The sequence below is a fragment of the Strigops habroptila genome, chromosome 4, assembly GCF_004027225.2.
Source record: "Strigops habroptila isolate Jane chromosome 4, bStrHab1.2.pri, whole genome shotgun sequence".
Lineage (NCBI taxonomy): Eukaryota > Metazoa > Chordata > Aves > Psittaciformes > Psittacidae > Strigops > Strigops habroptila.
The window spans coordinates 49,714,986-49,729,069 of NC_046358.1; the positions used below are offsets into that span (position 1 = coordinate 49,714,986).

At 44.8% G+C, this 14,084-nt stretch overlaps 1 protein-coding gene across 1 annotated transcript in view; it reads right to left on the minus strand.

Moving 5' to 3' along the window:
- MUC6 (mucin 6, oligomeric mucus/gel-forming) overlaps positions 1–14,084 on the minus strand; it is a 60,242-nt gene that overhangs the window by 11,669 nt on the left and 34,489 nt on the right. The window contains exons 25-34 of the mRNA XM_030482710.1: positions 13,185–13,341; positions 12,305–12,448; positions 11,741–11,803; positions 10,686–10,734; positions 8,746–8,927; positions 6,555–6,602; positions 5,914–6,156; positions 5,143–5,190; positions 4,405–4,686; positions 75–164 (exon numbers count right to left, since the gene is read on the minus strand). Of these exons, the coding sequence (XP_030338570.1) occupies positions 75–164; positions 4,405–4,686; positions 5,143–5,190; positions 5,914–6,156; positions 6,555–6,602; positions 8,746–8,927; positions 10,686–10,734; positions 11,741–11,803; positions 12,305–12,448; positions 13,185–13,341 (1,306 nt within the window). The remainder of the gene's footprint in view (positions 1–74; positions 165–4,404; positions 4,687–5,142; positions 5,191–5,913; positions 6,157–6,554; positions 6,603–8,745; positions 8,928–10,685; positions 10,735–11,740; positions 11,804–12,304; positions 12,449–13,184; positions 13,342–14,084) is intronic.

Here is a 14,084-nt window from a genome sequence, read left to right on the forward strand (position 1 = left end):
AAGGGAGGAGGGATGGAAGCCTGATAGGTGAGAACAGAAGGCAGAGCACTTTGAAGGGCAGGAGGTACCCTTACCAGGCTGAGAAGAGATCAGCCATGTTGAGGACATGGCTGAGGAGGGGGAAGATGCAGGTGAAGGAGTTGGGCTGGTTTTGGCTGTGGAGGGTACAGAGGACTCTGTTGCAGCTGACTCTCTTGGAGCACTTGTCGTTGGGGAAGACTGCCTCAGCCGTAGGGTTGTAGGTGTTGGCTTGGGGCTGGTGGTTGGGGTCACAGTGGAGGAGACTGTGGAAGTAGCAGTAGGTGGAAGCCAGGTGCTGAGTGGGCTGCTGGGAACAGGCGTGGAGCTGGGACTTGGAGACGTCCTTGTGTGGGGGACCTCTGTGCTGCTTGTGGTGATGGCCTCTGTGGAGACAGAGGTCCTGGAGGTGCTGCTGGCAGAGGTGGTGGTGGTGGTCTTCTGCGTGGTCACGGGTGGCACGATGTGTGGCACGGTTGTCTCTGTGTGGGTGAAGGCTGCAGGGAGGAAAGCGCGGGTTAACTGAGGGTGACTGGGTAAGAGGGGAAGCAAAGGCGATGGGCAGAAGTCCCGGGCTCAGGGCACATGCAAGAAAATCAGCCTCATTACACACGGTATCTTGCAGGGTAAGGGGAAGGATGGGCTTCTGTTTCCTTTCCTAAGGCTCCCAATCCTGCTTAGAGCCATTCAGGGCCAATGTGTGTGCCAGTCAGCAGTGGGTTGGTCCTGGCTGAATGCTAAGTGCTCAACAGCCGCTTCCTCACTTCCCCATCAACAGGAATGGGGAGATAATCAGAAGTGCAGAAGCCAAAAATCCCACATGCATCCAGGCACTGACAGTTTCCAGAACTGAAGAAACTGAAGGAAAACAAACTAAAACCCCCACAAGGTGCAAAAGGAATCACCATCTTCCACAAGAGACCAAAGCCCAGCCAGTCTCCCAGCAATGGGTATGGCGTCCTTGGTATGGAGAACCAACTTGGTGCCTCACTTTGCATCAGGTATCCTGGCTGTGTCAACGACCAACATTTTGCCTACTCTTTTACCCACATTGTAACATACAGGAGGAATAACAGAGAAGACCTGGATGCTGTGCATGCACTCCACAGCAACACCTAAAGCATAGGTGCTATCAACACTGATGAGGACATGCATCTACAAGAGGACTAGACAACCTGCTGGGAACAAAAATTAGATCCATCCCACTCACAGTCTACCAGGACCCAAGTTGACCAAAGGCAGAGGGAACGGATGGCTAATAGCCAAAACAAATGCGGAAGTGCCTTATACTTCATAAGGGGAAGGAAGGGAGGGAGGGAGAGAGAAGGGAGGGAGGAAAGGAGAGAGGGATGTAAGCATGCTTACATGCATGGAAGAAAGGAAAAAAGAAAGAAAGGAAGAAAGTAAGCTTCAAAACTGGGAACAGAAGGCAGGGTAGTGGGTAAGACCAGGGGGAGCCGTACCAGGCTGAGAGGAGATCGGCCATGTTGAGGACACGGTTGACGAGGGGGAAGATGCAGGCAAAGACATTGGGCTGGTTTTGGCTGTGGAGAGTGCAGAGGACTCCGTTGCAGGTGACTCTCTTGGAGCACTTGTCGTCGGGGAAGACGGCTTCAGCCATAGGGTTGTAGGTGTTAGCTTGGGGCTGGTGGTTGAGGCTGAGGTGGAGGAGACTGTGGAAGTAGCAGTAGGTGGAAGCCGGGTGCTGAGTGGGCTGCTGGGGACAGGCGTGGAGCTGGGACTTGGAGACATCCTTGTGTGGGGGACCTCTGTGCTGCTTGTGGTGATGGCCTCTGTGGAGACAGAGGTCCTGGAGGTGCTGCTGGCAGAGGTGGTGGTGGTGGTCTTCTGCGTGGTCACGGGTGGCACGATGTGTGGCATGGTTGTCTCTGTGTGGGTGAAGGCTGCAGGGAGGAAACCACGGGTCAACTGAGGGTGACTGGGTAAGAAGGGAAGGCAAAGGCAGTGGGCAAAATCCCAGCCTGTGGACATGTGCAAGAAAGGCTGAGTCTTGCTGTACGGAGTCTTGCCAGGCAAGAGGGAGGAGTGGGTCTCTGCCTTCTGTCCTCCTCCTCCTCCAACCCAGCTTGACCCCCAAAACACGGACAAAGACAGCACCTGAAGGGTGCCTTCCAACATGCAAGCACCCTCTGCCTCTCCAAGGAGAGAAGCCTCTTCAAATGTGTGTGTCTTCCTCAAAGGAACAGGCACAGTGTTAACGACTGCCCCCTCCAGACAGTAGGCCTGTGGGAAAGACCAGTGCCCCACAGCGTTTTTCCAAGGCAGGCCATGCCATAGTACCGATGCCAAAGGAAACAGGTAAAGAGGGTGTCCTGGGTTCAGCTGTCGCAGTAATTTTTTCTCTTTCTTAGTAGCTGGTGCAGTGCTGTGTTTTTGACTTTCAGCCTGGTAACAACGCTGATAACACCAATGTTTTTAGTTGTTGCTAAGGAATGTTTACTCTGACCAAGGACTTTCTCAGTCTCATGCTCCGCCAAGGAAGAGGGGCATGGGAAGCCGAGAAGAAGCAGAGACAGGACATCTGACCCAAACTAGCCAAAGGGGTATTCCATACCACAGGAGGTCATGCTCAGTATATAATCTGGGGGGAGTCACCCGGAAGGCCCAGATCGCTGCTTGGGTCAGGCTGGGTATCGGTCAGCAGGTGGTGAGCAATTGTATTCTCTCCCCTTGGTATTTCCCTTATCATTATTATTACTAGTGCTAGTAGCAGTGGTTTTGTATGGTACCCTAGTTACTGCACTGTTCTTATCTCAACCCGTGGGAGTTACATTCTTTTGATTCTCTTCCCCATCCCTCTGGGAACAGGGGAGGAAGAAGGCGGGGAGTGAGCGTGTGGCTGCATGGTTCTGAGTTACTGGCTGGGCTTACACCATGACAGAGGGTAACTAGCAAAACAAATCCCCAAGCAACCTGTTCTGCTAGGAAGCAAGGAAGGAAGGAAGGCAAGAGGGGGGGTTGGAAGGGAGGAGCAAGCCACGGAAGGAGCGAGCCGTGGAAGGAAGGAATGAGGGATGAAAAGTAATGGGGAGGAAGCATGAGAGGAATGATGAAAGGAAGGAAGGATGGGTGGAAGGAAGGAAGGAGGGATGAAAATAAAAAAAAGAAAGAGGGAGGAGGAAGAAAGGAAAGATTGAAGACAGGAAACATGGAAACATAAGAGCTCAGGTGGCAGGGCAGTAGGAAGGGCAGGAAGAAACTTTACCAGGCTGAGAGGAGATCAGCCATGTTGAGGAAATGGTTGAGGAGGGGGAAGATGCAGGTGGAGGAGTTGAGGTGGTTTTGGCTGTGGAGGGTACAGAGGACTCTGTTGCAGGTGACTCTCTTGGAGCACTCATCGTCGGGGAAGACGGCTTCAGCCATAGGGTTGTAGGTGTTGGCTTGGGGCTGGTGGTTGGGGCTGAGGTGGAGGAGACTGTGGAAGTAGCAGTAGGTGGAAGCCGGGTGCTGAGTGGGCTGCTGGGGACAGGCGTGGAGCTGGGACTTGGAGGCATCCTTGTGTGGGGGACCTCTGTGCTGCTTGTGGTGATGGCCTCTGTGGAGACAGAGGTCCTGGAGGTGCTGCTGGCAGCGGTGGTGGCGGTGGTCTTCTGCGTGGTCACGGGTGGCACGATGTGTGGCATTGTTGTCTCTGTGTGGGTGAAGGCTGCAGGGAGGAAAGCGCGGGTTAACTGAGGGTGACCGGGTAAGAGGGGAAGCAAAGGCAATAGCCAAAAGTCCTGGCCTGTGGGCATGTGCAAGAAAGGCTGAGTCTTGCTGTACGGAGTCTTGCCAGGCAAGAGGGAGGAGTGGGTCCCTGCCTTCTGTCCTCCTCCTCCTCCAACCCAGCTTGACCCCCAAAACACGGACAAAGACAGCACCTGAAGGGTGCCTTCCAACATGCAAGCACCCTCTGCCTCTCCAAGGAGAGAAGCCTCTTCAAATGTGTGTGTCTTCCTCAAAGGAACAGGCACAGTGTAACGACTGCCCCCTCGTTACTGCCCCCCAGTAAGCCAGGCTCTGCTGGAGAGACCTGCGCCCCACGGCCTTTTCCAAGGCAGGCCATGCCATAGTACTGATGCCAAAGGAAGCAGGAACAGAGGGCAACTACCAAAACAAATGCCCAAGCAGCCTGTGCTGCCTGGAAGGAACTAAGGAAGGAATGATGGAAGCCTGATAGGTGAGAACAGAAGGCAGAGCACTTTGAAGGGCAGGAGGTACCCTTACCAGGCTGAGAAGAGATCAGCCATGTTGAGGACATGGCTGAGGAGGGGGAAGATGCAGGTGAAGGAGTTGAGCTGGTTTTGGCTGTAGAGGGTACAGAGGTCTCTGTTGCAGCTGACTCTCTTGGAGCACTTGTTGTCAGGGAAGACAGCTTCGGCCTTATGGTTGTAGGTGTTGGCTTGGGGCTGGTGGTTGGGGTCACAGTGGAGGAGACTGTGGAAGTAGCAGTAGGTGGAAGCCAGGTGCTGAGTGGGCTGCTGGGAACAGGCGTGGAGCTGGGACTTGGAGACGTCCTTGTGTGGGGGACCTCTGTGCTGCTTGTGGTGATGGCCTCTGTGGAGACAGAGGTCCTGGAGGTGCTGCTGGCGGAGGTGGTGGCGGTGGTCTTCTGCGTGGTCACAGGTGGCATGATGTGTGGCACAGTTTTCTTTGTGTGTGTGACGGCTGCTGGGAGGAAAGCACGGGTCAATTTAGAGTGACCAGGTAAGATGGGAAGGTCAATGATACAGGCACTTCTGTGGTAGCACCTTCATGCTAGATTACGGGCAAGGAGGTCAGAAGCAAGTTTTGTGCTTTCTTTTTTTTTTTTCCTTAGATGAATGAATGTGGCCATGACTCCGCCAGTATGTGTCACCCAATCCTGCTGCTTCTGAGATTTGCAGGCTGGTGACGGTTTTTAAATTTGCCCTGTAGCAATTTGTCTCTGTCTCATTCTTCTTAGAGCTCTTGATACAGGAAGAGGTATCTGTACTTTCATGTGCGATCCACTGGTTTACAGGTAGTGTACAATGTCCCTGCTTTACACTGTGCTGGAAAGGATGCACAGGAGAGCCAAGGCTAGTGAAGGTACAGGCACTGGCCATGGATGTCTCTTAGCTCTCTCCTGACCAGAGCACTCACCTGTTACTACTTTACTAGTTGGAGTCCTAGCTCTTGTTGGCTCCCTTGCTACAAAGAAAGGGACGAGAGAAAAGAATGGTTGAGTCTTGGGAAAGAGTCTAGGCAAAGCATTTTTTGGCATCTCCTCAAAGGAGGCTGTTCTAGTCAACACCAAGGCAACCCAGGCATGTGGACCCCTATCAGTCTAAGTGGGATAACTTTAGTCTGGAATTGACTGTACAGCTTCTTGCCTACGCTCCACTGTTGAATCTTTTGCTCACAGGGACAGCACTGGCCAAGGGGGTGGCATTTGTTGACACACATTTTCATGCCTGTGTCAGGGCCTGGGCATCCTTTGGATGGAGAACATGCCTTGTGTTCTGTCTCTCACCCAAAACTGTCCTCAGGTGTAAACAGGATATGTGTTTCCAGTTTCACTGCCTTCTACTTCCCCCATTGTGCATTCTCAGGGCACCACTGTAATTGGAGAGAGTGTGTGTTAGCTCGTCTCTGATTGCTAGTTGTAGGGTAGGAACTCACGCATGACTGTACTCTGATACCTCTGTGCCCCAGAGCCAAACCCCTGAAGTGGTAAGGGAAGAAGATGCAGTCAGGGTCATGTGTGGGCCAGTCCCAACACCTGCCTGGGTCCCAGGAGTCCCGTGGCAAAAGCAGTGGGAATTGAGAATGAATACCAGAAGTGAAGCCTGTGTGGGATGTGCTGCTTAGGAGAGAATGGGTGGGAGCTGGAAGGAGCAGCTAGGCAGCAGGAAGGGCAGGAGGGAGCCTTACCAGGATGTGATGGTCTCAACCATGTTGATGGCACAGTTGAGGAGGGGGAAGAAGCAGATGAGGCTGAGGTGGCAGGTAAAGAGCTGGGACTTGGAGACATTTTTGTCAGTGCGACTTCTGGGCTGCTGGCATGGATGGTCTCTCTTGGGACAGAGGTGCTGCTGGTGGATGTGGCAGGGGTGGTCTTCTGCGTGATGTGAGACTGCACAAGGTGTGGCTTTGTTGGTCTTCTGTGGGTGACAACTACAGAGAGAAAAGCACAGGTTGGTTGAGGGTGGTAGGGCAAGAAGGGAAGGCAAAGGAGGTGGGCAATTCCCAAGTAGAAGCCCCAGAGCATGGGTGGGGGTTAAGAAAGGCAGGACCAGACCACACTGAGTCTTACTGGGCAAGAGGGAGAAATGGGTCAATGGCTGGCTTTCCGCCAAAAAAATATATGGCAAGCACTGGGCCTGAAGGGTGCCTTTACACAATTCAACATCCCTTGCCTCTTTCTGGAGTTCCTGAGGAAAGAAAAGCCTCTCTGGATGTGCATGTCTCCCCTCCAAGGAATTCCAGACTGAGCAAGAACATCATCTGGAAAAGCTGGGGTAAGTGAAGCAGAGTCTTAGGCCAAAGGCATCTCTCAGCTCCCTCTTACTCACCTACTGGGACATGGTAGTGCAGAGTGGTTGCTTGGGTTTCCTCACTCTCTATAAAGTAAGGAAAAATGGATATAAGTAATGGTTGGGAACTCGTAAGGTTCCTAAAGTGGGTTGTGATACTTCCTCAGAGGAAGCTGTAATTGCTGGTACAAGAAGATCCAGACGTGTGCACCCCAACAGTACTTTGAGGGAGATGCTGGAATTGGGAGAGAGTGTACATGTGCCCTCTCACTACAGTAGATTTTCCTGCTGCACACTGTCTCAGCCTCCTGTGTTGGTTGCTAAATTAGTAAATGACTAGTTTAGCAATTCACATTGTCCTACAGCCTCAGAGGAGACTGTCATTTTTGGCATATGGAGTATCTGACATCCCAAAGTGAAATTTTTTTTTTTTTTAATATTTATTTTTGGGAGAATTTGTTAAAATGGCTAGGGAAACACTTACTCTGCCATTTGAGTTTTCAAGAACTTGATTTGAAGCATAGAGAGATTTTGCCTAAATTTGGAGGAAGTGTAGAGTATGGCCTCAAAAAGAAATGTTAGGTTTAAAATGACATTTGGATGTCAGATGTTTGCTCCATTGGGAAGACACAGAAATTTCCATTTTTATCACAGTTTTTCAGTTATCCATGTCCTTTCCAATTTATTTGCAATTTTAAGACAACTAGTAAGAATTCTTGTTTTTCGTTTTGTTTTGTTTTCTAATCCATTTATAAGCATCTTGTAAGTGGTGGCTTCATTGGCAGATACCAAAAAGTCATATTTACCTTCTGTTGTTAGTTCAGGTTTGCTGAAAGTTGTGATCCGAGATATGGTTTGAGTAGGTATTGAGGTGGTTGTCGTTTCCTTGGTGGTCTTGAAGGGTGGTGAGGTGAACCTTACTTGGTCTGTCTCTGTTGAAGCAGTGGTTGATGAGGCAACAGGTGTAGGCTTTAGTTTAGTGGTGATAGTTCTTTTTGTTGAGGTAGTTATGGAAGGGGTACTGATGGTTGTAGTCATGTTTGGTGTGGTAAAAATTGATGTAGTATGTTCTTTTGGAGTAAAGGTGAATAATATAACATGAGTAATCAATTAATTGAATAATTAAAAATAGACAATTTATGAAGCTACCCATATTCCAGAAACCCAGTCTTTGCCCTCGATCTTCTGAATATTTTCTGTGTAATTCTTTATATTCACATTCTCATAAGCTTGCCAAATGTCTCTCTACTTGTATTTTTTTTCTACTGTCTTGTATCTTTCTTTGTTCTAATTTGCTGTATTTTTCCTGGGTTTTATATATTTTTTCTAAGAAGTTAGCTTTTTTGGCTAAAGTCTGTACGGGCTTTGCACAAATGACAATTTATTGGCTAATCTTATGTTCCAAATCGTCCACAGTTTCAGCTTTCCATAATTTGTATTACAAAGCTACATATCATCATACTATAGGACCTTCCTTGTCCCAGTGTACAAATCATCTGTCACAATGGCACGTTTGAAATTGTGTTTTGACTCCTATGGGGCCTCTTTTTAACTCTGCTTTCTCTGTTCGCCTGGGTCCAGGATGGCTTATTGGTTGAAGCGCATGTTAGTGGGAAGCTACACATTATTACGAGTCTCCACAGCCATAGAATCAAAAAGTAATTTATGTTGTAGGAATCATCCTCCTGGCAGCAGGACTGTAGAGTCCTAAACAAAGCTGCTGCACTGATACCTGTGTGATTCTGCTTTGAGCCTGCTTACATTATTCAGAGTTAACAGGTTGAGTGCTCCTTGAATATTACTGCATAACTGAACCAGTTGTGGAAAAGAAGCTGAAGTTGAGCTAATAAATCCAGCTGGAGTTGAGCTGGTGCTTTGCTTGTAGAACTTCTAATGTGCTTCTGGGGTGAGGCACACAAGTGATTTTTGGTTGTGTTTTTAACCTAGTGCCTATATCCTTTCTATTTCCATGCGCTTTTCATCTAAACTTCTGAATATTTCTGGTTTACAAACTCCTTTCTGGAACCCTAGTAGGCTTTGCCTACTTCATTATTTGTAGCCTTACATTTGGATATTGAGACAGCTTGCAATGCTTTCTTAGCAGAGTGGTATCTCAACTATGTATAGAGTGAGCTTACTATAATTTAGTTTAGACAGTAAAACTAAAACCCTACTAGTCGTCAACATTATTTACTATTATTTATTTTTGACAGTAGCACTAAAAACCTACCAGTTGTTGACATTATTGTGCCAAGAGCTGATGTTGGTGAAGTTATTGGAACCGTGATTTTTGAGGTTACTGTGGGATTTGTAGTCTCAATCGATACAGTAGCCGCAGAAGAAGAAAAACTAGATACTGTTGGTAGGGTACTTGTGGTAGAGCTTCTTGATACTTTAGGCTGCACTGTTGTTACCAAGAGAGGGAAAAAAAAGGATAAATAGTTCTTGATAATCCATTTATAATACAACTATATAAATTGAAAATTGTTTTCTGAAGTAAAAACACTCTTAATTAGTAGTAACTACTATTAAAAGCCACTACGTTTTACATGAAATATTTTAGAGAAGTTATCCATCTATTCCTTTGAAACTATGCGCAGTGAATACATTAAACAGTAAAATGAAGAAAAATGTATAAAGCTTCTGCAGGAATTAAAGTGAATTTGCCATAAATATTTGTGCATAGCAGCAGAGATGGAATTGTATTTTATTATTCACACAGCTGACAGTGTAACATTTTCCTAATACCATCCGACTTTGGAGAAATTAATGGAATTTCTAACAAATTTCAGGTCAGTATATAGAGATTCCTCTCCTGGATGAGGCTATAGGGATTTGGTATGCTCAGTCATACATTTCCATTAAGACCTTCCTAAAATTGTTGAAGTGTTCAACAGCCAGTCATCACTAAGAACGGTGATGACTTTTTTGTGGGATTTTATACATCATAGAATCATGGAATGGTTTGGGTTGGAATTGACCTTCAAAGTTCATCTAGTGCAACCTCCCTTGCAATGAGCGGGGACATCTTCAACTAGATCAGGTTGCTCAAAGTCCCATACAGCCCAACCTGGAATGGGCCATCCATAACGTCTCTGACATCCTCTTCCAGTGTTTCATCATACAAAATGTCTTCTCTATATCTAGTCTGAATCTACCCTCTTTCAGGGGTAAAACCATTACCTCTCGTATTATTGCTACAGGCCCTACTAAAATATCTGTCCCATCTTTCTTATAAGCCCCTTTCAAGTACTGAAAGGCCACAATACGATCTCTGTGTAGCCTTCTCTTCTCCAGGCTGAACAACCCCAACTCTCCCAGGAGAGTCCCAACTCACCTCATAGGAGAGGTGTTCCCTCCCCCTGATCATTTTTGTGGCCCTGCTCTGGATCTGCTCCACCAGGTCCACGTTTTTCCTGTACCAAGGACTCCACAGCTGGATGCAGTAGTCCAGGTGGTGTCTCACCAGAGAGAAGAGAGGGGCAGACCCACATCCCTTCATTTACTGGCCCACACTTATTTTAATGCAGAAAATGAACCCAGGATATGGTTCATTTCCTGGGCTGTGAGCACACATTGTCGGCTCTCATCCAGTTTTTCATCCACCAGTAACCCCAAGTCCTCCTCAAGGCTGCTCTCAATCTCTTCACCCCTCAGCCTGTACTGATACTGGGGATTGCCTTGATCCAGGTGCAGGACCTTGCACTTGGCCTCGTTGAACTTCATGAGGTTCATATGGGCCCACTTCTTGAGCTTGTACATGTGCCTCTGAATGCACCCTATCCCTCAGGTGTGTCATCCATGCCACTCAACTTGCTGTCATCTGCAAACTTGCTGAGACTGCACTCAATGCCACTGTCCATCAGAGACAAGACAGAAGTCCTTATTCACTAACAGAGATATTTTATTACTGAATATCTGGAAGTGCCTAAGTATAATCAGGAAACACCGTTGTCTCATAATTTTTTTTTCTTAAGACGTCTAGCAAATATTTCTGCTAAAATTTTTGTGATAACTATGATAGCAAGTTATTTTTCATTACTGCATCTCATGAATGTGAAACTGGTGACGCTACTATGTCACACAAAAAAGGATATTGCTTACCTTCTATACACATATGAGGACATATATCAATCTATAAGTACTAGTTGGGTCAACTACGTAAACTAACCTGTTGAAGGTGGAGATGTTTCAGGTGTGGTACGAGTGATTTCATGTCCTGTTGTGTAAAGGTAAAACAGGTTAAGTTTGTGAATGAAAGCATATTAAAAAATTCCAAATAAGGCAAATTTCAGATTGGAATCAAAGGATTGTGTTAATTAGTGAGATACTCCTGAAAATGCTTAGTGTTACATGTTTCAGTGGTAAACTTCACATCAAAGTACTTAATGACAAAGAAGTCAATATATGTCATAATAAAAATGATCAAGAGTACGTTCTTGCTACCTTTCTTATGATTTTTATGCTTAAGGGAGCCTCACTTCTCAGGAATAATGGAAATATGCTTTTTATTTAGAAATGAGACTGATCACTGGCTGAGATTCTGGTTACACAAGTTAGAATTCTGTAATCAGAGAAAAATTGTCCTCGGGTGTTTTTTATATCTGCATGAAGATCCAAACTGTGCATCTAGAAACTATCCAAAACATTTTTTAGTATGATAGGTTTTAATAGAAGTAAACCACATGGGAATAAACCTTAAGTTAAAATATTATATATATTAAAAAAAAAATCTTTAAAAAGACATTTACTAAGTAAAGCCCATTAGCTAGTCCTGATCCTCTTCTGTATGTTCTCTTTTTTAATGAAAGGTGTTGAATATATCTGAGAGTCACAGCTCTGCTGGGGCAGGCCCTCATGAAGATCAGAACACCGATTCACTTTCAGGAAGACACCCATTTTGAAAAGTGCTCACATTTACAATGAATGTAACTCTTTATCTTGCTAACTAAAATCTGCCAGGATTATTCAGCTGCTGTATTATAGCACTCCCCACCCTAAATCTTCTTCTAATTAGTTCTTTTCATTCCTTTACTTACGACATGAAGTTTTACATACTACCAATACAGTAATGGGGTTATTTTGAAGGAAACTTATGTTTGCATGCGCATTCATTAATTGAGAAGTACTAGGAAAAATACCTTCTTTGAGAATACACAATGTTTTAGTATTTTTTTCCAGTTACTGTAGAGAAAGAGAATTAGTATATGTGGGTTGCTGCTTACCACATGGCATACATCTTTTCTTCTCATAGTCAAAGTATTCATCATGAGAGCAGTTGTAACAGCCTGAAGAAAGGGGAAGAGAAGTTTGGTTTTCATTTCTCAGAGAGCACCATTTTGTTTATACTACTTATAATCTTACATTTCTGGTACCACAAAATGGTATTGATTGCATGAGATAAGCATTTCCAATGTTGTCCTCAGAAGAAGGATCTGCCCACATAGTAATTCTTTTGCTTTCTCCAACTATATCCATTTGTCTAATAAGAATATTAACTGCTCTTTCCATGTTTTCTTACCTAAGTACACCATATTTTTTTGATTTGGTGCAAGTCAGAGAATTTCTCTTCATGAGGCTGAGCTCGATATAAAGCTAGATGTAGTACAGGTAGTGAATTGATTGTGTATTTAAAGCAGAAGTTATAAGGTGAAGACCAGCAAAACTGCTTTAAAGGTACCATCAATTAGAATATCATTATTTAACTGTGGTATGACTGTTTTAAAAAACAGCACTGAAAACAATTACTATGTTATTGCTTCCTTGTTTACACTAGTATAGCTTCTTACCTTCAATGTTGACATATTTGTAGTTTTGATTTGGACAATTACAAGGCCTGTAATGCCAGGTGCAGTTGTCATTGTTGTAGCCATAGGAATAAGCATCACCATTTCCTTTTTTTTTATGGGAGTTGTAATACTCACAATAAACAGCTAAAAAAGGTAAAAACAAGAGAGAAATCAGAATTTTTTGAATTAATGACATGTTATTTTCAAAGAACTAAAGGGAGCAAAAAATTAATAAACAGCTTGAATCAAAAATTTAGTCACTTCAGTTATTAGCTTCTGATGTAAATTGAAATTTACACTGAAGTAAAGTCAGTTTTGTTTTTTAAATGCACTATGCAAGTATTTCCACTATTTTTAATGCATAATATAGTGGAATGTTGAAAAGAAATCATCAAAGATAACTCCAGTACTGATTTATAATACTCATCCTTTTTCCCTCCATATATGGTGTTCTGGAATGCCTTCATATCTTTTTCCTGTTTCACAGTGTTCCAGTCAACACAGCTGTCTTCATTTCCTTTCTGTCCACACGGAAGGTGATTTTATCATAGCTAAAATGCTCTTTTCCAATTTCATACTCCTTCTCCTGACAAACTGAGAGTTCACTATACAGTGGCAACAAAGGAAACAGTCTGCCTCCCATGGCCACATTATTTTCTCTTTCATCCATGGTAAAAAGAAATACAATATTTTGGTTAATATAGCATAAGTGAAAACTACAGTTTTCAAAACCTAGTTGACTGAAGTCAGCTATTTGCCCATAGAGAAAATACAAATTTGGAGGTGCTTATTAAGCAATTACCTATGTTGCATATTAATATACTCACAGTAACAATAATAACCTCTTCAACTTGTTTAAAGAGAGCTTAAAGAAACTTACGACAGAACTCAGGCGTCCTCCAGTCAATGCAGATACCTTTATCTAAGCATGCCATGGCATATACTGCAATGGCATCACACATGCATTCACAGTCCCCTCCAATGTCACAACCACAAGAGTCTCGAACACAGGCCTCATAATAGGGCATACGATTCACCTGCATTGGAAAAATGAAGTAACTAATTTCTTAGGATTCTTTTGTGCCTATTTGTTAAGAAAGTGTTTTTCCCTGAGCTGAACAATACATGTTCCTTTAAATGAGAGTAACCAGTACTTCCTCTGAACACTTGTTAAAGCAATTACAATCCCACTTCATACAAATCGTTTCAGCAAGAACATAGATGTCTCCACATTAACAATAGAAACTGATCATGCTCTGCCAATATGAATTTCTAAATTCTAGTCCTGAACATATTCTGCATAGTCAGCTAAAAAAACCTCCAGAACTCCCACATCCACTCAGGCACAAGTGTCTGTCAGCTGTACACCCTCTGTGGGTATGCACGAGCACTGCAGCATTATCCACATTTCTCACTTGTTTTCACCTCCTCAAAATGGAGCTTTTCCTTCAGAAGGCCTGTTTATAATGAACCGTGCAATATTTTCATTTCCACAAAGTGGGCAACTTAAAAGAAATAGGAGGGATGATGATGTCTTGCTCTTGGGTTGATCTGCATCTTTTAAGTGATGCTGATGATTTACTGATCATAGAATCATAGAATAGTTAGAACTGGAAAGGACCTTCAGATCATCTAATTCCAACCCCCCTGCCATGGGCAGGGACACCTTGCACTAAACCATGTCACCCAAGGTTCTGTCCAATCTGGCCTTGAACACCACCAGGGATGGAGCATTCACAACTTCCTTGGGCAACCCATTCCAGTGCCTCACCAGCCTCAC